General features: G+C 32.9%; 1 protein-coding gene across 7 annotated transcripts in view; it reads right to left on the bottom strand.

Moving 5' to 3' along the window:
* The window catches only part of Slc4a7 (solute carrier family 4 member 7), a 100,024-nt gene that overhangs the window by 24,662 nt on the left and 49,090 nt on the right, over positions 1–26,272 (bottom strand). For 4 of the 7 annotated variants that reach the window (XM_077796246.1, XM_077796244.1, XM_077796247.1 and 1 more), the window contains exons 6-14: positions 25,964–26,152; positions 17,299–17,414; positions 15,296–15,453; positions 13,451–13,538; positions 12,891–13,037; positions 8,841–8,947; positions 6,508–6,682; positions 2,968–3,101; positions 1,631–1,876 (exon numbers count right to left, since the gene is read on the bottom strand). In XM_077796246.1, the coding sequence (XP_077652372.1) occupies positions 1,631–1,876; positions 2,968–3,101; positions 6,508–6,682; positions 8,841–8,947; positions 12,891–13,037; positions 13,451–13,538; positions 15,296–15,453; positions 17,299–17,414; positions 25,964–26,152 (1,360 nt within the window). Of the gene's footprint in view, positions 1–1,630; positions 1,877–2,967; positions 3,102–6,507; positions 6,683–8,840; positions 8,948–12,890; positions 13,038–13,450; positions 13,539–15,295; positions 15,454–17,298; positions 17,415–23,093; positions 23,463–25,963; positions 26,153–26,272 lie in introns of all 7 variants that reach the window. The other 3 variants (XM_026406039.2, XM_026406033.2, XM_026406045.2) reach the window with 1 other exon arrangement.

Below are 26,272 nucleotides of genomic sequence, written 5' to 3' on the forward strand. Positions count from 1 at the left end.
TGCTCGCACTAGACCTAATATTCATATTCACCCTTTAATGAATTTAAGATTCACTCTCAAATAAATAAAAATTTTCATCAGGACAGTACTAAGAAAAATAAGATCAGAGTTCAGTTCATATTTAGAACTATCTCAACTGCCTAAATAAGCTAGAAACACTTAGCAAATGAACCTCTAAATATAAATTTAAAAAATAAAAACAAACATGATTACTCCCAAATTAGATAATGAACTGTTTGAGAAAAGATGAGAAGATGGATCTGGAGTACACCCAGGTGTTGTTACTTACTAACTGTTTAATCTAAGGCAAGTTTTAACCTCCAAGAGCTTCAGTGTCTTCAGACAAGAAAGGGGCTATGGTATTAACACCGTTCACTAGTATATTCACAAGAATTAAGAAACACTCTGAACACAATGCTCAATGCTCACAAGCTGTATGGTGAGTAGATGCTGTTCACATGCAGCTACTCAGTTAATCAAAAGGAAACATAATTCTAAGGCTGGTACTAACAATAAAAGCCATCATTCAGAGGTCAAAGGAAAAAGTGCACAGAAAGAGAGAAAATGAAAAAAAAAGTAAAGCAAAGCATGTAAGAACAATGAAGACAGCATATCACAGATTTAAAATCAAAGTATCTCTAATGTTTTCAAATAGGTCAGTACTTATACAGAATTTCATACCCTTCCCTATTTTATCTATCAAAATTGAGGGTATACTAGGAAGACAAAGAAGGAAAAAAGTAACAAAAGTATGAAAAAAGGGGAAGATACAGGATCTCAGGTCAGGCTTAGGTGGAGAGAAGGAAAAAGGTATGCACCCTTTCTACTTTAGATGACCACATATCCCTATATGTGTCAATCAAATGAAACACCACATTTATACCAAACAAGATTATGAAAGACAACAAATAGAGACATTTCTTTGATATGTCTAGTTTTAACAGTCTGCTTTACTTTTATCTAAATATATTCACCAATCTTTTAAACTATTATATGTCACTTTTCAAATACTATTTTATTCTAGAGTTTTAGATTATGTTCATTTCATTCCTTCTTCTAATCTTTCTTTTTTTTTTTTGTCATCTTGGTGGTTGAATAATACTTTTCTTATTCGCAAGGAAAACACTCCATTAAACACAAAATATACTAAAATTCTACCACAAAACTTCACTATATGCTAATAAGTTTCAAAAATATTAATTAAGACACAAAATGTGGGGAATATACAAATATAAAAAATAATTCCACATTCTACTATACATGTAGGATGTGGTTATGTAGTTAAAGAATTAAAATCTAATATTATTGCCTAAAGCAAATATGTGGTGGGCTAACTGCCAAACAAATTTAAATAGACCAATACAATTCAAACAGAAGACTGAAAATACACACATATAATTTATTTCAGTGAACAAAATGAATGAACTTGATGAACTACATTTATGTCCTCTGAAAGCTTTGGTAAAATCTCACCTGAAACAAATATAACAACTACTAGATGGCTGGTAGTTGTTGCTAGATACAGCAGTGGGCATTATATTGTCAAAAAAGAAAACACAAAAGGCATTTTTCTTAGGCTCTGACATCTTGACAAAAATATTTTTTAATATTGGTGAGAAACAGCACTTACGAGTAGCTGGTCAGTTTATTCAAGTTGTTGTGCATATTAAATGCATATATTTCTCCTAAATGAAAAAGCTTCTCCAAAGCTTCATAGATGAATATGATGCAAATGAGAGCTGCAAAAGCCTCTTCTGTAAACCGAGTGATGTAACACACAAGGCTGCTCGCATCTGTTGCAACCAAAACAATGCACAAGAAAGAAGTCCACAGACCAATACTGGTTCTTAAAGACAGATAGGAAAGGTGATAATCTCTGTTCAGAAATAAAAATGTGAACATAATCAACATATATATAAGGAATAGTACTTGTACCTTAAAATTTTCATAATAAACAATAAGAACAAAACATGATTCCTAAAAAAAAGAGAGAGAAGGAATTATAGAATAACAAAATAATGATTAGATAATGCTCTACTTTTCTACTTCAACTGAATGAAGACTTACTGGTTATTACATTTATATAAAAGATTCATAGTACATATCTATTAGGCAATAAATATTTCAAAATTAATAGACCTCATTTTAGGAATCAATTATGAGAAATAAATGACAGATAAAAAAAGAATTGTATTTGACTCCCTCTGAAGACCAGGAAGCTACACATCAATACAGTAAAAACATAGCTCCAATGTCTTGCCATCACCACCGCCACCTCCTCTCCCACCATTATAACCAGAGAAAGGTGATTTCTTCTTTTAAATTTCAAACAAGCAGCTACTATATTTCAATTCATGACAGATTAGAATCAGAGTCAGCTTGTTTAGTGGGTACAAAATCAGAACAAGAGTTAGATGAACCAATTATTTAAAAGCATCAAGTTGTTTCAGGCTAAAATGTTCAATTGCATTTATGTCATAAAAAGACAGTATTGGCCCTGTTGAATTCAAAGCATACCAACTCCAATCCCCTGTATTACCTCCACACCATAAATAACCTAGTCAGTGGAAACTGACACTTCATTCTGATTGCTTCAGTCTCATATCTGTTAAACAGGACTGACTGGTAAAATTACCTCTTTCTAAACTTCCTGTATAACAACAACGTATTGTTTAACAAATAGTTCAGATGAATATCTTCTTATGGTTGAAATTTGCTAGAACAAAGGACTTTTATGATCTGCTTATCAGTACTCAAAATACATTGATTTTGCATTAATGGGCAATCTTATTTTCCTCATCTCTAAGTTACTGAGGTGGGGATGGTGGTAGAAGGCTTGATGGGGCCAACCACAGTGCAGCCCAAAAAATTTAAAAATGCAGATATTGATCAGAACTTTTCAGTTGCTAATAAACAATAATATATAATTGTACAAATACACGTGATGAATAGAGAACTATTACTTACCTGCAGAATTTAAATAAAATTTTTTCAAACACTAGAACTGGACCTGTGCTCCCCAGTATTGTTAGAGGTTGCCCAGCAAACAATGAATAGGCAATCCCAGTTAATGATGCTCCAAAGAGAGACTCTATTGCACTCTGTTCAAGGAAAAAAGAAATGAATAGAAGCAATACATCATAAACACATTTCTTACCTAATATAATACATGTTAGACAGCTGTAAAATAAAAATACAAACCAAGTAGTTACAAATATAATGGAAGCACAAACTTATAGCTCTTAAAATTAAAATTTCATTACAGAAAACTACAAATACATTCCAAATACACAGAGAGAACTGATTTGTTTTGGTATATTTAAAAGTGAATTTTTTTGCAATCATCCTTAATTCAAAGCAATACTGTGAGATGCAAATAGTAAATGGAGAAGACATATATCAGGGATTCAACTCTATCTAAAGATGTGTGTTATTTTTAATATCTCTGGCATGTCTGAAATAGTTCATTAAAAAACACATTTAAATGCTCAATACAGAGGTACAAAAAAGAATCTTTCAAATAGATAAGGAATTAACATTTGACCCTATTTTTCAAGCAGATTTCATATATAAACTACTGATAAACCTAATCAATTGATATCAAAAATGACATACTTAACATAAACAAAATCTCCATAAAAAAATTCATACCAACCATAATAGAGAAAGTATCTTATCATTAAAATTTGGCAAAAAAAAAAAAAAGATGAGAAAAATGTACCACCACCACTATAACATCCCAACTAATTAGGTTATGAGATGATAAGGGGTGATGATACGCCATACTACTAGACAAAGGGAAAGGGTCAGAAAGAAAGAATAGTTTACCATTCACAAACACCATAGCCAAGTGGAATGTACTACCCAGAGCGGGAAAGCCCATACATAGTTGGTAAAGACAAGAAAAGGAAGTTTTCAAGACAACACTCCTGAAATAAGAGGCAGCAGGCAAAGAGAGCAGGGCTTCAGGACCAGATCCAAAGTGGAAGACTGGTTAGTGCCATGCACTGAGCTCTGGCTATATCACAACCTTTGAAAGCCAAAGCTTTCTCATTTTTAAATGGGAGGAGATTACAAGTAGGAGACCTTAAGTGGTATTTGTAGAAACACCCAGCAAGCACAGTATATGGCACCTGGAATGTATTTAATAAATAATAGCAGTTCTCATTATCAACTGTAACAAGTATCTTCCAAAATCAGAGCAGTCACAAAGTAACAAAGACAACAAAAGTATAATTCAACTATCAGAATAAAAACAGGATGAAACACATACAAATCTGTCTCTTGGCAACATAATGGAGAAGCATCCATATTTATTAATAATACATTTGTTAACTGTATGAGATAATTTATTTTCTTGCCTATGGGAAACCAGTTTGTGCTAGAAGACACTGGTAAGCCACCCCAAAATATTTAGGAATGAATTTTGGTTAAGCTTAAGGGAAAAAAGTGTAAATGATATTGAGGGGAAAAGAAACTGAGAAGAGGAGAGTAACAGATGAAAAAAAAATTAACAGGAGCAGATGGGCACAAAATTAAGGTTCCCCTCCCTCAACCTTGGTTTAAAAAACAAATGGTGCCACTGAAAACCCTTCCTCACAGCCTCACCTCTTCCTCACTGCCATAGCTACAAAAGCAAAACATTCCCTTATCCAGATGTATTTTTCCCCTTACCCAGACTATTTTTTTCTAAGTTTTGCCCAACTTCTAGTTCATTCCCAAACTAAAACCTGTCTTTCCCTTAGGAAATCACAGCCCCATTGCAATGTCTTGTCTACCACACTCTACAGTTTTAAGTTTCCATTATGCCTATCAAAAGCCCTCTTCACACCTCACTGCTGTTCTCCTTTATGACTGTACTAAATCACTGAACACCTCCTTCTAATTATTCCTCCTCAAAACTTCTAGTTTGGCTTCTGCAAAATTACACCATCCTCATTTCTCTTCTAGGGTCCAATCTATTGGGTCATTTTCCTTTTCCACCCTTCCCCTCTACCCCATCTCTCCTCCATTCCATAAATCCAGGTTACTTACCACTTTTCCTTCTCCTTCTCTCCCTATAAATTATCTTCCTTGTTAACCTCCACTATTTTCAGTTTCAAATCTCATTTATGGTTTCCCAATCTGTACATTTCCCCCTTTATCACTCTGTAAACTCTGAAACTGTACCTCCTAGTATGTCCATTTCTACCTAAAGTTCAACAAAGCAAATGAAAACAAATGCATGATATTCCTGCTTTTTCTATTTATCTTACTCCAATTCCCACCGCTCATGTGGCACAGCAAACCACAGTGTAGGAACCATGTATATATTATCATTCTCTTTCACTTAGGTTAGCATCCTGAGGACAGGAGACACATGCTTTTATACTAGTCTGCCCTCCTCCAGTGCCTAACACACATCACATGCACATGGTATCAAACAGCAGAAGGAGACGGGCAGGTAGTGACAGTCCACAAGAAAGAAGCAGCACATTCATGAAAGTAACAGACAAAACACATTTCCACAAGGACCAGCAGTTACATGTACAATTTGTGACAGCATTTATAGCAACTTACTAAAAATATCTGCTTTTGATATACTGAATACAGAATAAGGTAAGAAGAATCTAAATAATCAAAAATAAATTCAGAGTTGCATGAAAATTTTTGTTTTCAGATTTATCTTGTGTTCAGGTCATCAAATACTTCAAATGAATAATTATCATTACTTAGCTTTGGATATTTTTTCTAACTTTTATCTATAAAAATATAAATTTTAACTCAAGAGTAAATATTATTAAGTAAAAATACACTTACAAATTATAAATCATCTCATTTAAAGGTCATTAAAATACATGAACCCTGCCCCCCAAAAAAGACTTTTCAAAATTTTACAAAGTACCACAGCTCCTAATACAGTAATACATTAAAATTTTCATTTTAGTCATATCAAAAGTAAGAGGCAATTTTCAATTATATTTTCCAAATAAAAGCCTTTGCTACTTTCACACAGATTTATTAATAGCAAAATTAAAATAAATATCACTTCAAAAATCCATCATCTCCACAATTATGTTCTATTCTTCCAAATAGTCTAGCTTGGGCCTACCAGCCAGGGCTGATGGATTCATATTAATCATATGATTCTAACTAATTCTATGATACCTCACAGGGTGAAATAGCCCCACTGATGAATTCCCCCACCCACAACACCCACAATCCACCCACCCACCAGGAGACAATGCAAGCCTTTTACTCAATTATAAAACCATTCCATCCAGCAAGGCAGGATAAGTTTTTGTTGTTGGCTTTTTGTTTTTTTACCTCAACTGTGCATCTTCTCCTGTTCAAATGGCTTCCCCATGTTTTCCACAGCAATTACCTTTGGGGGAAGTCTGCTTTGGGACAGGTTAATCTTGCTGTGGGTAGACTCTTCAAATAAAAGTACCAATAGTGAGACAAATGCATACAGACACTTGCCTCTGAAGAGCTAAGAGCCTGGCCACTACCAATCTTGGTACTCACTATTCTGCCTTCTGTAGCTTCTCCAAGCAGCCCTCCAAAAGTGATTACAGGAGACATACAGGCACAGTATAGGAAAAGAATCGAGGCCAGGCACTGCAGGCTTAATGCATCCTTGAAGTCACTCAAGAAAAAAGGTGCTTTCCTTTTGATGTCAAGTATCAAACCACCAAAAAGCCTAAATAGGTGAGATGAAACTCGTCAAACTGTACACTAGAGGATTCTAGCTAGTTCACACTAAAACTATGGGCTACATAAAACTGCTGGTGCCTAGCGTTTTCTCAACAAAAATTTAAATCCAACTTAAAAACAACAGTATAATTTATAGAAGATACACTCATTTAATCTACTGATGATAGAGGAAAGATAGATCTCATTAAGCTAAAAGAGACAAACACATTTTTTAATAGACTATATACTGACAAGACTGCAGGCAATGATTTTATATGAGTAAATGTAACTTTGGACACAAATGTGCAAAGAAATATACAATAAACAAAACCTAGCTATTCATGAAAATACGCATAATCAATTCTACTCATTATTGTCTACATTATATATCTTAAACGCACTGTTAGAAATACAAAGAATGCAATTATAATCAAAGTATCCTTTAAAATGAATGTAGTATGCTGTACTTAGTTGCACAAATAGTTATTAAATAATTTTAATAACTTTAAAAAATTTGTGCTTCAATTATATAATTATTTCTGTCTAGGGACAAAACCTACAAAGCTATTTCAGTATACTTAATTTATTACATATGTAGTCAAATTAGTACATATATTAATAAACCTATGAGATTAAAATCTATATTATATTTATAAATGCAAAGGGGTAAGGATGTAGCCTAGTGGTAGAGCAGCGCTGGGTTCAACCTCCACACTACAAAAAAATAAAAAAAAAAAATTCAGACTTTTAGATACATCTAACTTGAAAATTTCCCCAAAATATATAAGCTCCACAAGAGGAGTTTAGTAACCTATCTCCATTATCTAAAATACTTCTTGGGGGATAGTAGGTACACTGAATAGATGCTAGTGACTCAATCCATAATTCAAAAAAGTTCTGTGTCATAAAATAGGTAATAATTCAAATACCAATTGCAAGAAGTTTTTTTTACAATTAATTAATAAATTAATTGTAAACTTTCAAATGCTTTGGATGTTCTGAGCTTTCTCATTCTATTTATTTTAAAGCTAATAGTGAAATACATCCTAAACATACCTTTACAAGTGTTGGAAGTTATTCTATAAATAATCTGATAGCAAGGGAAATTAGCTTACAATAAAAAGATGCCAATGTATCTATAACATCAAATCAATAACTAGTTATTTAACAGATGGCTTATAGAGGCTCTAAGGTGACTGTGAGATTAGTGGGGGGTCTAATTCAGAGAATAACCCTATCTCCATATAAAGTTCAAAGAAATGATAGCTAATAGACCAGCACTGTCTACACAGCAATGGTATTTTATTCTTTTATATTCATAGAAACTAATACATTAGTCAATGAGTCACATTGTGAGTTTAATTTATACCCAGTATACCCATGGTTATTTTTCTTATACATAGGACCCTTTAAGACATGTCATCAAAATCCCTAATACAGTGTCTATATATGATATCCTAGTTTTATAAGCAAAGATTTTAAGATTCACGATTTTTGAGTTCCATACTGCTCCCCAGTAGACAAAACAGCATCAATACCCATATATATGGAAACACCACAGCATTTATCTACTTCTACAAAATATTTTAAAACATTGTAAAGATGTTTATACCTGGCAACAATTCTATTCTTTACTCCAAAAGTTAACTTTTTTACTTTTTCTAAAAAGGTTTCCACAGAGAATATTACAATTGAATCATGCTTGTCCATGTAATTCTATAGTACCTCATGATATTTTACATATATGTGTGTGTGCATAAAATAGTATATATAAATCTATACATAATACAAAATCATTCATTATAATTCCTCTTTCCAAAATTTGATATGATGAACTCTATAAGGACTCTAACCCTTCATTAATAACCTTAGTAGAGGCAATGAAAATTAACCTATATACCAAATAACTGCAATTTCTAAATATATGGTCCATTATTTCCATTTTAAACTAAAGTTTGGTATGTACTATTAAAATTACTTTTAAATGCATATAAAATTTGCTCAGTACTATAGAACTTATACAATAATATATATTTTTAAAAACACTATAAAAAAGACTATATAATATTAGGTTCCAAATACTTGGAAAGAAAAACAAAATGTTCATGCTTTTTTCATCAAATCAAACCCTGGTTTCAAAAAGATGTCAGTATCTGGGTACCCACCGTCCAGTCCTCTGCAGCTCAGGCCCAGCATGATGAGCAGCCTCCTTGGGAGTCTCACCAGATATAGGGGCAGATCCATTGGGAAACACTGGAATCTTTCTCTTTTCCTGAATTTCATAAAAACACATTTTCAGAAATCTGTTTTTTAAAAAACTGAAGTGGTACCTTTAATTGAAGGTAATAACATCGGACCTTATATGGATTATATATCTAATCAGTGATCTAGAAAAATGCTTCCTAAAGTAAATGTCTCATTAAATAAATTACACTGTGAAAAAATGAATTACACTATGAATAGAATCTAGTGTATTCTGAATTTATGATTAGCTTTTTGTATCTTATATTCTAAGCATGTAAACATATAATTTCATTTACTCTTCAGCAATAGCTATGAATAGTCTCCAAAAAAAACCTCTCTCTCTCACCAGAAATCTTTAAATATTGTTCATACCAACTACTGAGAAATGTACACTAATTTTCAAAATGCTGTTTTTCTTTCACTAAAATACTTCCCTTTAAAAAGTAGCACAAGAATTGTTTATTAAAGATGTTTTAATGAAAATCAATTTCCTGCTATATTTCATTTTAAAGAGTACCATTGCCATGACATAGGAGTCTCTCTCTCACAGTGAAGACAAAGGATTGAGCTTTTAATTTGTTATCTCAAGAGGTAACTAAACTAAAAGACTATGTACATGTTTGCATACACATGCACATATATGCAAGAGGAAGGAGGGAAGCAAGAGAGAAAGGAAGGAGACAGAAAATGAGGCAGAGTAAATGTGGTCCCAGGAAGTCACCTGAAGTCAAAGGCTCTGGCTCAACCACAGACTTATATGGCCTGGTTTACATATCCAATATTTATAAAATTACAAGACTTATCTGTAAATATAAGGTTACCACTTGAAAATGTCAAAATTAAAATCACCCTAGGGTAAAGAGGAACCAAATTTATAGAATTCCTAGAAAACAAAAACAATGGAAAACTCTACATTGCATTTAAGTATATAAAAAATTAAGCACTCATATTACAAAAAAAATTAAGATGAATCAAATGTCAAAGGTAGCAAATGTAAAAACAAGTCTTTCAAACAAATAAATTCAGAAACTGAGGTAAGAAAAAAAACTCTTTAAAAAAAAGGTAAACTGACATTATTACCCTATGTGCATATGATTACATGACCTGTGTATGAGACGAATGAAAAGTTATACTCCATTTATGTATGATGTGTCAAAATACATTCTGTTGTCATATATATTTTTTAAAAGCTGCTGTTTAAATATGATAGATGATTAGCCGCTAGCTAAACAACAAGGAGACAAAAACTTCACAATCTAAGGGAAAATATATAGAGCAAGATGCACAACTGTTTTCAAATAAATTAAAAACTTGGATAAAACAGATAATATACCAGAAAAGCATGATTTATAAAAACAAACCCCAGGAAAAAAATGGAAATTACAGAAACCAAATTCCACAAAAGAAATAAGCAAGATGTTAAACTCTATCATATGACAAAAGATGCAAGATCAAACTATTTTACAAAGTAATTCTTCCAAACTTTTGAAACCAAAATATTCCATATCATTTAAACTGTTTAAGAACAGTAGACAAAAGAAAACTAATGTTTTTATGAAACAAATGGAATAATGATATCAACACATGAAGATAGCACAAAAATCTGTAGACCACTCTACTTACAATGGCGCAAACATCTTAAATAGAATAGGGACACAGCCTACTAGTCCAAGCTGCACTCACTCTAACAATACTAGTATTTTACATTAAGAAATCTACTAATAAAATTTACCAAACAATTGACAAATAAAATTAATATAATTCATTGCCACAGGTGCTAGAAAGGCATTTGATAAAAATTCAACATCCATTTATACTAAAAAATTCAATAAAATAATAACTGGTACAAAATGTACATTTTGGCCTCAATATCAGTATCTTATTTAATAAGGGAAACACTGGAGACACTGACAAGAGTTAGAAGCAAGATAAGGAAGAAGGGTTTTAGGACAAAAAACACATACATGTAAAAACAGTTCACACACACACACACACACACACACACACACAAAAATGAAACTAAGACCTCATTTACACTAGAAACAAAGTATTCTATGAATATGCTCTCCAAGAAGCAGGCAAAGTATAGATAAAGAAAACTTTGACATTCTTTGATGCAAACACCAATGTGAAACAGAAAATTGACTGGGGATAGACATGTCATGTTCTTGAAAAAAAAAAAAAGATTCAGTGTCAGAAAGATGTCAATTCTTCCTCAGTTCACTGGGAAATTAACTGTAATTGTAACTCTAAAAACCAGAAGGTTTTATTTCTGGACAAAGAAAGCAAAGTTTATATAGAAAACTAAACATGCAAAGCCAGTCAAGAGAACTGAGGAGGAAAGGAAAAAGGAAAAAAAAAAAAAAAAAAAAAAAAAAACAGGCAAAAACAAGTCTGGACCTGCCACATATTAATATATACCAAAAAGCCACAAAAAAATTAAGTAGTACAGAATTAATTCATGAATAAACAGAATATAAAATAAAAGAAATTCAAGAATCAGACTCAAATGTAGATGGAAATTTAATTAATGTGAAGGCCACATCATTAATCAAAGGTATAATGCTTAATGTTTTAATGACCTGGGATAACAAGGCAACAATGTACAAAAAAAGATAAAGTCTGATGCATAATCTCATATGACACACCACAACAAACTCCAAAGGATCAATGAATGATTTTCAATGGTCAAAAAAAGGTGGTAAAGGGCAATGAACAAAACAATAATCATTGTACTCAGAAAAATGAGAAATTATTTCCCATCCATGTATGATATATCAAAGTACATAAATGCATTCTACTGTCATGTATAACTAAGACAAATTAAAAAATTAAAGACAATAATTATGAATATTCAACCCCACTCATTAAAGAAATGCATATTAAAACCTCATTAAAAGATAATCAGCAAGATAAACATACCAATCAGACTGAGAAATACCTGAAAGTTTGTTAGTGAGGATGTAGGGAAACAGGCAGTCCTCTATCACTGAGAGTTTCAAAACAGTTCAAGATAACAAGGGATTCTGGTAATATCTATTCAGATTATAAATGACTCCCCCTTTGAACCAGCAACCTATTTCTGGAGACCTATCCTAAAGATATATTTATATAAGGCTAAAATGGCCTGTGAGTACCATGGTACAGTTTGTAATAGCAAAAGACTGAAAATAACCAGAGCCCAGGAGTAGGATAAACAATGGTACATCCATAAATGGAACAGAATGCAGCTATAGAAAAAAGAATAAGGAATAGCTCCATCATTACTTATGAACACATCTCCAGGATATACTATTATACAGGTTAGTATTCCTTATCCAAAATACTTGGAACTAAAAAAATTTCAGTGTTTTATAAATTTAAACATATTTGCACTGATTCTACTGGTTCAAGATTCAAAATCTGAAACATTTTAAGCTTCATGTCAGAATTCAAAACATTTCAGATTTTAGAGAATTTTGGATTTCAGATTAGAAATGTTCATCCTCTATAAAAAAAAGATACACATTATTATATATAGTATGAAAACCTTTGGTAAGACAGAGGAATAAATAAAACTGTATTATGGGGCTGGGATTGTGGCTCAGTAGAATAGTGCTTGCCTGGCATGCAAAGGCCCTGGGTTCAACTCCCAACATTACAAAAGGGGAAAAAAAAAAAAAAGAAAGACTATATTACATGTGCATACTTCCATGTTCTGAATTAAACTAAACACAACAAATCGTCACCCAGAGAGGTGGGCATAAGGGTAAGAAGATAATGGAGACAAGGTGAATGGAGCTCTGCCACCTAGCAACTGAGCTGAGGACCTCACACACACGACAGTGGTACATGCTCTCCCACAGAGCAATGTCCCAATACTTTTAAGAATTTTTAATCATAGCAATGTATAATCTGAAATTTTATCTAGTTTGTTTTTTTTTTTTTTAATTAAAAACGTAACTCATGGAAGAAGAGCTCCGGATGCTCACCTGAGAAGGAACACTTTTGGGTGGCTCTATACGTATGGAAGGATCCCACTCTCCTGGAGGCAAAACAGTTACTTGATCTAGAAATTCATCAATTCCAGATAAGAGGTCATTTCTGTCTTTTGCTTTATAAGCTACATCATGAAAAATCTAAAAAGAAAAACAAATTGGGTATAAGAATTTTAAAATGGTAAATTCACTTTAGATATCAAAAATAAGTTACCCACCCTGGGCAACAATCATAAAAGATAACTGAATGAGGCTGATCTCATAATAAAAAAATAAAAAGGATTGGGGATATAAATTCAGAAATTTCTTGAAATCTAAGCTAGGAAACCTTTTAAAACTCAAAGAAAGTAGTCAATAATTTCAAATGTTTAAAAATAAGAATTTAAAAATATCAATGCTCACTGATCCTTACCAAAGACAAATATTTGAAAAGTAAATATAAAATTGTAGAGACATTAAAGACAATTTTATAAGCTGCACTATGAAAGAGAAGACTATGATTTAATCCCATAGTAACTGTGTATTTCAAAGGTATTTAACTGTTATTTCAGTACCTCATCTGTCATGAGAGTGGCTATGGATCTGCCAATTTCATGGTACTGTGGTGCCTTGCCTGCTGGACCCAGTAACAAAAACAAAAACCTAAGGGAAGATTAAAATACATAAATTCAAAAACAAAAAGCATATACATGAATCTATACAAACTTTTGTTGAAAAGATCATTCAAATGCAAACACAGAATCAACATTCAAACCTCTTTTTCAATCCCCTACAAGAACCACTAAAACAATGGCAACTCAAAGTAAAGCAGATCACAGAGCTAAGCAAAGGCCTTCAAAATTAACTATCTGTGCAGCAGTCAGATCACATCACCCTTGGGGCCAAATAGTAATGAAGAATGTGTTTTTCATTTAATCCCCATCTTCTTTTGGATTAAACAAATCTGGTCTGAATTAACAACAAAAATAAATTAGTATATACAATGAATATCAATCCTATTAAATATCTGTGAGTAAGTTCTGTCAAATAAGTAGTTAGAAGTATACACACACAAAAAAAACAAAATTTGTAAAGAAGGGAAGATCAGAGGGAAAGGAAGGAAAAACAAACAAGCTTGTACACAAAAAAAATATGCAATTCTTCAAATCTGCAGTTCTCAACAAAAACACTTAATATTATAAATATGTGATTTTAGTCAACAATTCCCTTTGAAGGGAAAAATAATTTTTACTTATACTCCAAATTTAACAGAAAAACTCTATTTTTCTAGTGACTAAATAAAAAGTATTTCATTTTCTCTTTGGTTATAACCTTGCTAACACTACAGTAAAATATTAATATTCACACTTGTTCAAACTTAGAAGTATTCACCCTCCCATTTTATGGGAATTTACATATGAATCTGCAGAGTTATTTTTCTCACTTATCTCAATACTTGCAACATTAATGAAAACTGAAGGCTGAGGTACAGCTCAGTGGCAGAGAACTTGCCTAGCATGTGGGAGGCACTAGGTTCAATCCACAACACAGAAAGGGAGAGGAAGAAAAAAAAATCCCTCAGTAAAGCAAATTGAAAATAAGTATATTTCCATCAGTTCCTATTAATTCTTCAAATTCATTTATAAAAAATATATATTTTAGAAATGAGATTCATCTAAAATTAAGCTCCTAAAGCTAACAAACTATAGAACTGTCTCTTGCATAACTAACAAACTGATTAACACAACACACAACTTGCAAATTGTTCTTATAGATACTACCCTCCTCACCACCCTCATTTACTTATGATGTTCACTGAATAGAAAATTTTTACAGGACAGAACAAAGCATTTTGTCTAATTCAAAGGTATTATTACATTTAACCAACCATGAGGTGTCCTCACTTCATAAATGAAATAGAAAACTTAAGTAAGGCTTGACCCCACTTCCATAAAAAGAAGGGACAGAGAAAGAATTCAACTCCATTTTCTCTGACTACAATGTTTTGCATTACATTAAATAATATGTCTCCAATGCTTAACTGGGCATGGGAACATAGCTCAATGGTACAATAGATACTTAGGAGACACCAAGGCCCTGGGTTCAATTCCCAGCACCAAAATAAGTAAATAAATAAAAAATTAAATGGCTCACTGTTTTCAAACTGAAGATCCTAAGATGCCAAACTTCTTATAAAGATACACATGCAAATTTTTTTAAAAGAATGATGTTATTTTATTTTTTAGCTCTAAAAGAAAGATAACTGTTATGCTCTAATACTCAAAGAATTTTGGTACCCAGAATGAATATTAATAATTAAAAAACTTTCATTACACAAAGCAAGATGCTTGTTCTTTCAGTGAATAAAAATTTTTAGGTTGGAACATGCTCAGAGAATGTTAATTGGAACCAATTTTTACCTCGTAGGAACAGGGACCTCAGTCAACCCTGAGAGGAGGACGGCGGGAGCTAGTCTCACAAAGGCAATTATAGGTCTTTCCAAAAAGTCTACTTCTCCCACCAGGACATTGGATGCCTCAGCTCCCGTAGGAATTTTCCTCATGAAATTCATGTCAACCTATTGACAAATTCATGATAATTAAAAATAAAGTTTGCATGATATTTATAAGACTATCTAGAGGGAAATCGGAAAGAAAATTGCTTTTCAAGAATACTATACTTATGATCTAAAAGATGTATAAATGCCAAAACTTTCACAAGAATAGAGAATGAAGTGGACGAAAAATGCAAAAGCAAGCAAAATACATTTATCAATATTACTATTTAAACTCTCACAATCTTTACTACTTGAAAATCTATATCAAACACATAAACTTAAGAAAATTTTCAATGAATATAGCACTATTCATTAAAAACTATTAAGGACATGTAGTTCACAAACTAACAATGGTTCATGAAATTATACACAGTGCTAAAACATTCAATATTTTCTATTATTTAATCTAAGAAATGATTATTTCCTTTATATTTTTATAAGTTTCCCTTAAAAAAAAAAAAACAACTGTAACATTGCCCAGTATTTTCATTAAATGGGAGGAAATTGTCATTTATAACTAAAATCTATAGTCTTTATTGGTTCAGATTTAGCATAATGCCATAATAAGTGAAATTTAGTTGTTGCCTGTGTATAATTACAAGGAAAAGGTTACAAACATGATACTAAAGTATGTGAGCTTCTTTATTTATACAGTTTCACACAAGTCACTAAACGACCACTTACAGGGCTATCTATTAAAAATAAAACCAGCACTTACAGCGGGCCTCTTGAGTCCCACACCCAGTGTGCCACAACTACAGTGCCAGGAGGCAGACTCCTGCCCAACAGGAGACAAGGAGGTGTACACAAGGATAGGCCAAGTAAAAAAAGGTAAAACTGTGACAGAGGAACAAAAATAAACGGCAACTGCCATGTCTAGAGGAGATCTATACTATAAATCACATTAATCCATTCATTTAACAAGAATAAAATGCAATTTAGCTATGAATACTTTTCACTGAGCTGAAATAATATAGCACCAGTAAAAATAAGAATAAATTAGCATATATTTAAAGTACAACAGACATTCTGTATAGCTAAACTCTCTAATCCAGGCTTTCTATAATTTTAGAGTCAGACTCTCAGCAAAGTTACAATGCAAATCATGTAGATTTCTTGCAGACTTTGCACGACGGAATAAAAGGCTTTAAAAAAATGGATCTTGACATAATCACATTTAATAAAAAGCCTTACATTGAATGCAAAAATATTACAGTATCATGAGTATCCTGTAGCAAATTAATCATAAGAAAAGACCAATGCCTACATGTAATCAAGCATTTATAAAAAGGATTCATGAAGTATACTTTAAATTCAATTGTTGTCTGAGTTGTTTTTTGCCGTGCTTTAGCACAGTTAAGAGATATATATTATACACATACATTTTTTAAATCCATGCCTTTTAAATCCATGCCACAAGGAAGCACCAGTATTTTTCCCAGTGGCATTCCAAAGAGCAATAACACCATGAGACAGTAATTCTGGGATGGCCCAGGAAAGGCTGGATCATTAGTACCCTAACATCAGTCCCAGAATTGACCTGTCTAGTGGTGGTAGCTCCAGAACAAGTTCAAAAAGTACAGAAGTGTCACATCTATGGGTAGGTATAGATGGAAATACTGTATTACTTTCATATTATTCTTTCAGAATTGTTAAAACTAATAAGCATGTATTTATTCAAACTCTTGAAATTAGCCTTTCTCACAATTTCTGTTCTTATGTGAACATATCACATATATCACAAGTAGGTATGTAAGCACCAAGTCTGCCAAAATATTTTATAAGCAATGCTAATGAAGCCACAAATGGCTAGTTATTTTCTCAGAATGATTATGAAAATTTAAAGGTGATAAATGGCAGAATTACCTTGCTGAAGTCAACAGTACTATTTTCTCTGCTTCCTCCACTTCCATTACCTTTAATTTCTCCACTTTTACTATTGTCCAAGTTTCCAGGAGCTGACTGTGGAGAGGCCAAAATGCCTATTTTTAAGAAAAAACATAATTCCAATTAGTAAGGGGAAAATTCACTTCATAGCCTAACTCTGTTCATATCCTGAAAGTGGTGGTTTTATTATAAAAGCAAATGTGCAAGGTTTAAAAAAACAAAGTGCCAGGTGTTAGTACATATCAGCAAAACTAGAATGACATTTTAAGCAATGAAACTGCATATCTTAGTATGTAAAATAATATAAATGGTGGCCTTTCCAAAAAAAAGAAAAAAGTGAGTCAGTGTGGAACCAAAGATGAAAGAAGACCTGAGTCTGATCACCACTACAAATACATAAGGAATACACTTTTCATAGCTATGACATACATGTGAATGGCATCAGGCCTAGTGATGGCTAACTATACTTAGCATGCTCACGCTAATAACAATATAAAGTCTTTCAAAGTTTAGGAGTTACTAAATGTATGTTGAATTTATCACTATCTTTCATAATCTTAACAATTTGCTTAAGAATTTTCATTTTCCTGTAGTAGTTTTATTATGTACAAAGACTACTGTCATTTTTCCTACGAAAAATAACTTTAAAGTATGATAAGCAAAGTTTTTACTTTCCCAGTGCAAAGTCAGAGGTTTCATATCAAAGAAATCTGTATTAAAACAAATACTACCATGGGTTGTGGAGGCACAACCTGTAATTCCAGCAGCTTGGGAAGCTGAGGCAGGAGGATCGTGAGTTCAAAGCCAGCCTCAGCAAAAGCAAGGTGCTAAGAAATTCAGTGAGACCCTGTCTCTAAATAAAATACGAAATAGTGCTGGGGATGTACTCAGTGGTCAAGTGCTCACAAATTCAATCCCTGGTACCCCAAAATAAATAAATAGATAGATGGACAGATAGATACTACCACTTTTAGCCATGTGATTAAATAATTTACTCAATCTCTTGATTCAGATAAGCCTATCAAATTAGTTTTAGATTAAAATGATACTTATTTGGATTACATGATAGGAATATACGTTCAAGCAACAATATATTCAAGTGACATTGAACAGCAACATTTCACAAGAACAAAACAACTAAAAAACACCACGTAGTTTGAAAACCCAGCTTACCATTACAAGTTTGGCAAAAAGTTCAAATATCAAAAATTTTAAATTCAAGTGGATTGCACAGAATTCTACAATTAAATGCACCTCACTTTTTTCAAAACACCAAAGATTTTCTAGTCCAAGAATATGAACTATATTAAAAACACTGAATATCATAAAGGAAAGGGCATTGAAATACAACAAATACTACTTTTAGTTTTAATAGTGCCACTTATAATAAGCTCATGATCCATAAAAATTAGCTTAAAATTTATTTTATGCTTAGATCTTTGAGATTCATATTGGTAGTCAGGTTCATGAACTTTAAGCACAAAAGATGTACTCAATGCAACCAAGAGTTTTTATTTTCATAGCACTTAAAAAAATTAATTAATTAATATTGAAATTAAATCTTTAGGGTTTATCACATAAACTCAGTGACCTCTGTGATATCCATATCTGTTAAATGCATAAGTGAGGATATCATGGTGACTTAAAAATCTTAGTACAGGGACTACGATTGTGGCTCAGAGGTAGAGCACTCACCTAGCATGCATGAGGCACTGGGTTTGATCCTCAGCACCACATAAAAATAAAATAAAGATATTGTGTCCACCTATAACTAAAAAATAAATATTAAAAAAAGAATTTAAAAAAAGAATCTTAGTACAAAAAGTAAGCACACTCTATTCAGCTCATTCTCTGGAAAAGATAAACAATTCTGAAATAAAAATTACTTTCTAAGACAACTCATCCTTCATGTTAGGTTAACATGCATATGCTGTTAAGATTCCTCTGCTTTAACCTTTGTCCCTAAACTTCCAAAACAGTGTCTCTCCTTTGCCCAAGGAGGGAAGAAAAGTTTACCAGCATTCTTCAGTGGTTTCCACCTATCTCACATTTAAAAAATCAAGAAGAGTCTAAATAAGGCCCTAGTGGTGACTGCTACTATTACAGACTTTTAAGTGCTAAACTGTCTTTAATCTGTGGATATACAAGCTGTTTAAGACATAGTTTTCCAGAATAATTCTAACCACCAGATTTGAGAGAAAGAAGCAGAATGACAGGGCTGTGGAGGAAAGTGAAGACTCAAGAAGAAATGATGCAGAACTCAAATGAGGGGAAGACAAAAATGATGTGGAACTCAATGGTGACAAAGCTAGAGGATATGACCTGAAGTGACTTGGCTAGCCTCATTCTTCTTTCAGAATTAGCATGGCAGGTGTACATTAGAGCTTTCCACCTTAATCCTCCTGGGTAGTTCTTCCAAACCTCAGCTAAATTAAAGCTGTTGTCTTAATCCATTAAGCAAATCTCCCTCCTCCTACAATGAATTCCTAGGGGTCAGAATTAAGTCACCAAAAAATAAAGCTCTCAACCATTTGCACAAATAACTCAGAAAGACTGTATTTATTTGCTTAAAAGAGACTCTTGAGGAAAGAATAAGATGTCTATCAATGGGGTCCACATCTTAGAGGATGTCAGAAAGGGAATTTTCAGATCCTTTCTTCTACAACCTAGCTGTTCAAGTTAGCAAATATTCACTTCATCTTCTTAATAACACTGCTTCTCTTTAAAAAGAAAAAAAGAAAGTCAGGCATAGTGTCTACAATCCCAGTGACTCGGGAGGCTGAGGCAGGAAGATCACAAGTTCAAGGCCAGTCTCATTAACTTAGCAGCACTCTGTCTCAAAATAAAAAATAACATGGACAGGGAACGCAGTTCGGTGGTAAAGCACCTCTGGTTTCAACTCCCAGTACAGGAAGGAAAGAAGGAAGGACCAAAGGAAAGGAGGGAGGGCCGGAGGAAGGGAAGGAAAGAATGAAAGGATTATATAAATAAAATCAGCAATGGTTTTTAAATCATACTCTGGTAAATCTATTTCACATATTGTTTTTTTTCAAATAGCAAGTCTAACAGAGAAAGATAACTCAAAGGTATCAGTTTTCTGTTATTACAAACTTGAAAACAGAAATAAAGCAGGGGCTATCAACTAGGGAAAACTATGCCCCAAGAGACATCTAGCAATATTTAGATATAGTTGGTTTTCAATGAGGGGTGATACTGGCAGCTGGTACACAGCGGCCAGAGGCTGCTGAACATCCTACAAAACACAGGTCTACCTCCTCCCACCTAACCATCCAGGGAAGAATTACTCAGTCAGAATGTCAACAATGTAAGGCTGAGAAATACCGAGTTTGGAAAAATACTCACTAAATATGTCTCTTGCAAATAATTATTCTCCCAAGAATAACTGATAGAAAACTACCTCCTTTTTTATTATGGATATGCACAAATCATGACTTCATGACACACAAGTCTACCACATTAGCCTTTCCAATATGATGCTGGGGCCACTCTCCTCCTGGAAGGTGGTATCAGACATCAAGGAAATTCCACTAGAGTTTCCAGGTGCTTTAAGCACCAAACTTGATTAAACAGGAAATAATGTATAGCAGTTTTTGTTATTTTTCTTCAGTAAATACCAACCTTCTACAGATGTCTTCTTAACAAAAATTATGAGTTTCTTTTTGCCTTTAGAAATTCCCCCCTTCCCTCCATTTTAATTTCTTCTCTTCAGAAAAGCTGATAAACTCACTGCCAAAAATTCATAGCATGGTTGGACAACACCTGTGCTTCTCAATTCTCAGCTAATTGCTTCTTTTATTTCCTTAGGATGGCATAACACAACACTGTGAACTCTTATGCCTCCTCCTTTTTACCTAAAATTTCAGAGACCCTTATTTCATAACAAAGGATCTGATAAAACAAGAAACATTCAGAATTACCAATCAATTTGACACAGGTAAAAATAAATGAAAGTTGAAAATCATTTCTGACCCAGAAAAAGGAGAAAATCTTCCTAGCTCTTTTTAGTTAAGAATACTCACTATTTCTAAGTAATTGTTTCTAGGTGTTTTTTGTCTTCTTTATGTCCAGTTACCTCATTGTTAATCTACATTTTTCATGAAGGAATAAAAGTCACAATGAAATAGGACACAATAGATTTTGTTTTAAGTAGAGCCAAGTTCAAATCCCTGCTTTGGTCATTTACAATATGATACTGACAGTTCTGTTTTCCCTTCATTTGTAAAATGGAGATAATACCAAACTTAAGATACTATTACAAAATTTAGAAATACGATATCTGAAAAATACCTAGGTACCTACTATCAAGCAATTGCAATTATGACTACAATCATAATTAATCTTACAACTATTTAGCCACAAAACTTCATTGGTACTTCTAAAAGTGTGCATAAATTCTTTCTGCAACTAGAATAACCTTTGATTAAATATACTTGGTATACCTAGATACAGCAATAGGGGGAAAGAGTTTTTTTGTAAAGTGGTAGGAAACAATGATTAGTAGAATTTAGGCTTCCACTTACTAGCTGTGTGTAGTAAGACTCAGAGAAGTTAAACTAACTTTATTTGAGTTTTTTAAAACGGGTGTACATACCCAACTTACACAAGTCTGTATATTGAATAGGGTAACTGAATCTCTGTACTGCCACTGAAGTGTTTAAAACCACAATTAGGCCAGGTGTGATGGCAAAAGCCCATAATCCCAGCTACTTAGGAGAAAGAGACAGGAGGATCACAAGTTGGAGGCCAGCCTCAGCAACTTAGGGAGACCCTGTCTCAAAATATATTTTAAAAATGGAACTGGGGATATAACTCAAATGATAGAGCACTTGCCTATAATGCTTGAGGCCCTAAGTTCAATCCCCAATACTGCAAAAAAACATTAGTTAGTATTAGTATATATCATTGATGCTTATCTGAAATGTTTTTTTTAAGTTACTAAAAGCACTTTCTTTTTTTTTTAACTAAAAGTACTTTCTAAATACAAATTACATTTAAAAAACTATGAGAATAAATGTTCATATAACCAATGTATAAGAAAGAACCTAAATTACCATAATCTATAGTCCTTAAATAAGCTATAACCCTTTATGCCCATTAAGAAATAATTCCTAATTTACACATAAATATAAATATATAAATATATATAATATATATATATATATATATATATATATCCTAGACATAATTGTAGGAACAACTCTGGTGCTGCAAATCTTACAGATACTTTGGATTAAAGTTGAATATGACATTCAACAAGGGACAACTAAACTTTGTTACAAAATATAACAGCAGCTTTGAAATTAGAATTCCAGAAGTCAGTTATCAGAGAACCTCAAACTTCTCAGAGGCAAAATGAGAAAAAAGAACATAAATCCTGCCTTTATTTTCATCTCACTGTCTTTATACGTATATGTTCATTTGCCTTATGAGTGAACTGCTCAAGAAAAGCCACCATTCTTAAAAGAAAAAAAAAAAAATTAAAAGGAAAATTAAAATCTTGACTGCCTTGACCTCTAAAGTTTCAGTGAAAAGTTTTGAGGGCTTAAATTATGTATAGTCTTCTTTGAATTCTTTTTAATAACAAATTTTTAACAATTCTACTCTTTTCTACAATAAAGAAAAAACATGCAGAAGTCAAGATAAATAATTAGCATTATCTACATATGCTGCTCAAGTTATGTGCTGAAAGGCATTCCAAGTGCAAGTGATCCAGAGGCAGAAAGCACCACACATGGAGGATTTGGGATAGTTGCCTGGAGTTAAGTCAACATTTTCCTCATTCTTCTGTTCCTGGCCTTTCAGTGCTTCTAAGTCTTCCTCGGGCGGATGAATAACTACTGTGGGAATATCATCACTGGCAGGTGAAACCAGTAGTTCTGGGGCCTGAAGCTGACTCTGTTGGGAACTTCTGGAGGTCAGGCGACTGATGCTAGGGCTGGAAGGAGGACTGTTTTGAGGGGTGGGAACTGGGGTTGTACACCTTGAGCCTGCAGGGGTTCCACCTCTTGAAGAAGGAAGAAGATGACTGAGAAGAAGAGATAAAGGCGATTCTCCTCGCAATGAAAGGTTTGAGGCAGAGAGACCTGTTCGCAAAGAATGGCGGGAGGCTGAAAGGCCTTCCCCTGAGATAAAACAAATAAATGAAAAATGATGAAGTTCACTGCAGACGGCATATGTAGACACAAAAATCAATTTACACCATAAATCACAAGCTTTAAAGTTACCCAATATTTCAAATTCATGCTGTTAGGGTTAGCAAATCAATCAGATTTTAAATGTTAGAAAATCACTGAAAAGTTATTTAAGTTAATTAAATCAGTTATTTAATTAACTGATTAATTCCCTGAACATAGATTTAAAAAAAATGTTAATGATAGATTGTAGGGGACAATATTCTGTTACAAATTAGATGACCAATACCCTGTCATTTTTACAAGGAACAAAAATCAATATAAAGTTACTGCTTAAATAATAAATGGCAATTGAGAATACAAAAATAATATAAAAAATAGAATCCAAACAAAAACTTACTAGAACTAATAATTTATATTTAGTGCATTTTTCCTACATTATACAAAACAGCTGTAGATGTCTTAAAACAAAAGCCCACATTAATATTACCTAAAAATTCTAACCTAAAATTTCTAATCTAAAAATTTCTAACCTAAAAAGTTTCTAACCTTATATTAATTATTTATAACATTGAGCCAAGGGCTTGGTAGTGCTCAAGTTAAGTTTAATATGTAAGATGTATCAATTATTTTAAAAAGAAAATTAGGTCAATTTGAAAGGATACTAATTATTGAACTCTCCAAAGATATTTATTAATAAATGTCCTAAAGTGTTTGTTTTAACATAATAGGCACGTTTAACCATATACAATCTTTAAATTAACTAGAAAAAAAAAAGCATTTTACCCACAACACAATAAGATAGTAAGTCTATAATATTTCGAAATGTCATGCAGACTTAAACACCCTATATTTCTTTTAAGGTATGTCTTATGGTATATTTAAGCACAGCTTAAAAGAATACCATTCTTTTTTAGGAAAAACATGAGAAATACAACAATCAATCCCACATGACCAAAATGATCAAAGCTGCATGCTCAAGAAACCCCAGAAATATTAAAAGATTAACCTTTAATCCATAAACAACAACCATTTAGTTAAGAAAAATAAGGTACATGCAGAAAAACTGTTAAATTACAAATACAACAAAATAACATGATGAAAGAGCATTTACAAGAAAACAGCTATTATCTTATTATTATTAAAAGGAATCAAATTACAAATGGGAGGATAATCAGAAACCATTGCATAAGAGGAATAAAGATTTAATAGGGTGCCTCAGGGTAAGTGAATTCATTTTGCCAAACGTGAGAACATACACTATATGAAAGGTGAAAAAGAAAGGTAAATGGTCCCATACAGCTTGCTTTTAATTAAACCTAAGTTTTTTTACCCTACTCTAAACTTTTTTATCCCATTCTAAAGGTTCCTTGAATGCACCAAGGCATAATTTTCAACAGATTTAAAGGAGTCAGATTAAGTATAATACACTGAGCTGCAAAAGATGATTACTGTCAACTTGACATATATTAAACTCATGGCTATTTGCCCATACAACACTTAAAAGTCATACTATTATTTCAGGTCAGAAAAGATGAACAGACACTGTATGCCACACTCCACTCACCATGACTGTAATCCTCATAAGTTTTGGGTAACAGTAGCAGTTAGAGGCAATAATGACCCTCCCTAAGCCACTCTAATCCTCACACCTGGGTCTTCCAGATTCGCTGTCATCAAAGTTCTCCTTGAGAACCAAAAGAGAACCCCAAGAAAACAAGGAAAGGCGACCCTTCCAACGTGCCAGCCTTAAGACACGAACAGAGGAAATGGATATAAAAACACTGTTTCCACATCCCACATGACCTGCTACCAGCCCAGAAAAGAGGGTGGAGAGCTGAGGCATGTGTACCTGGGCCTGAGCCATTCTCAATATCCTGAAAGACACCAATAGGTCACCCTTGGTGTAAGACAGGCCTTGTCATAAAAACCTTCCACAAACTGTATAAAGAAAGAGCAGTGAAATCAGAAACACCAAGCCAACAACACTTGTTTTATGCCCAGAGAATATAATATATTCAGGTGGGGGGAAAATTATCAGGAAAAAAATCTCATACAGGTATAAAGGTTCAACAAGATTTAGAATTTTTAAAAAATTGAACTAAAATTATAAAACAAAATGTATGCCTCTTTAATCAAGTATACAACAAGTCACCTTGAATAGAAACAAAAAAGCAGAAGGAGAAGTAATTCAGGGTAAGGAATCAGTGGTACCATTTAAGTATTACTTAAAGGAAATTAGTTTGTTTCATTTTAACAGAGTGAAGGCTTAATTGTTTGTATCCAAGTGATTCCTAGAGATGATTCTATCATGTTGTAAAAAAAAAAAAATGACATTTCTAATAGGCACAATAACAAATTATACTAAAAATTATAAAATGACCTATATAATTTTCTGGAAATGTCATCCTTCTTTTTCCAAATGTTAACTGTAACATACTGGAATGCTGTTAGAAGTGTTAGCGAAAACTGGATGCCACAACTTATCTCACCATTCCTTTCAAGCAAGTGAGGGTCAGAATGTTTCTTGCCTATATCTGCAAAAGATCGAACAAGAGGAATCCGACTGGTGAATCTTTTCTCATTCTGGTGATGATGCCTCTTCAGGAGAGCTTCTCTGACATTCTCTCTTATGGACTCGTCTAGCTGGCCAGAAGCGATCATGTTGTCTAATACCATGTCTATTCAAAGGAAAAACAACAGTTATTGTGGCTAAGCAAACCCTGAAATGACTGTAACAAAGGAAAAAACAAATTCCAAAGTGAAATCTCAACAAAAATGAGATCCTTAGATTGCTCCAA

This window comes from Urocitellus parryii, chromosome 3 (assembly GCF_045843805.1).
Source record: "Urocitellus parryii isolate mUroPar1 chromosome 3, mUroPar1.hap1, whole genome shotgun sequence".
Lineage (NCBI taxonomy): Eukaryota > Metazoa > Chordata > Mammalia > Rodentia > Sciuridae > Urocitellus > Urocitellus parryii.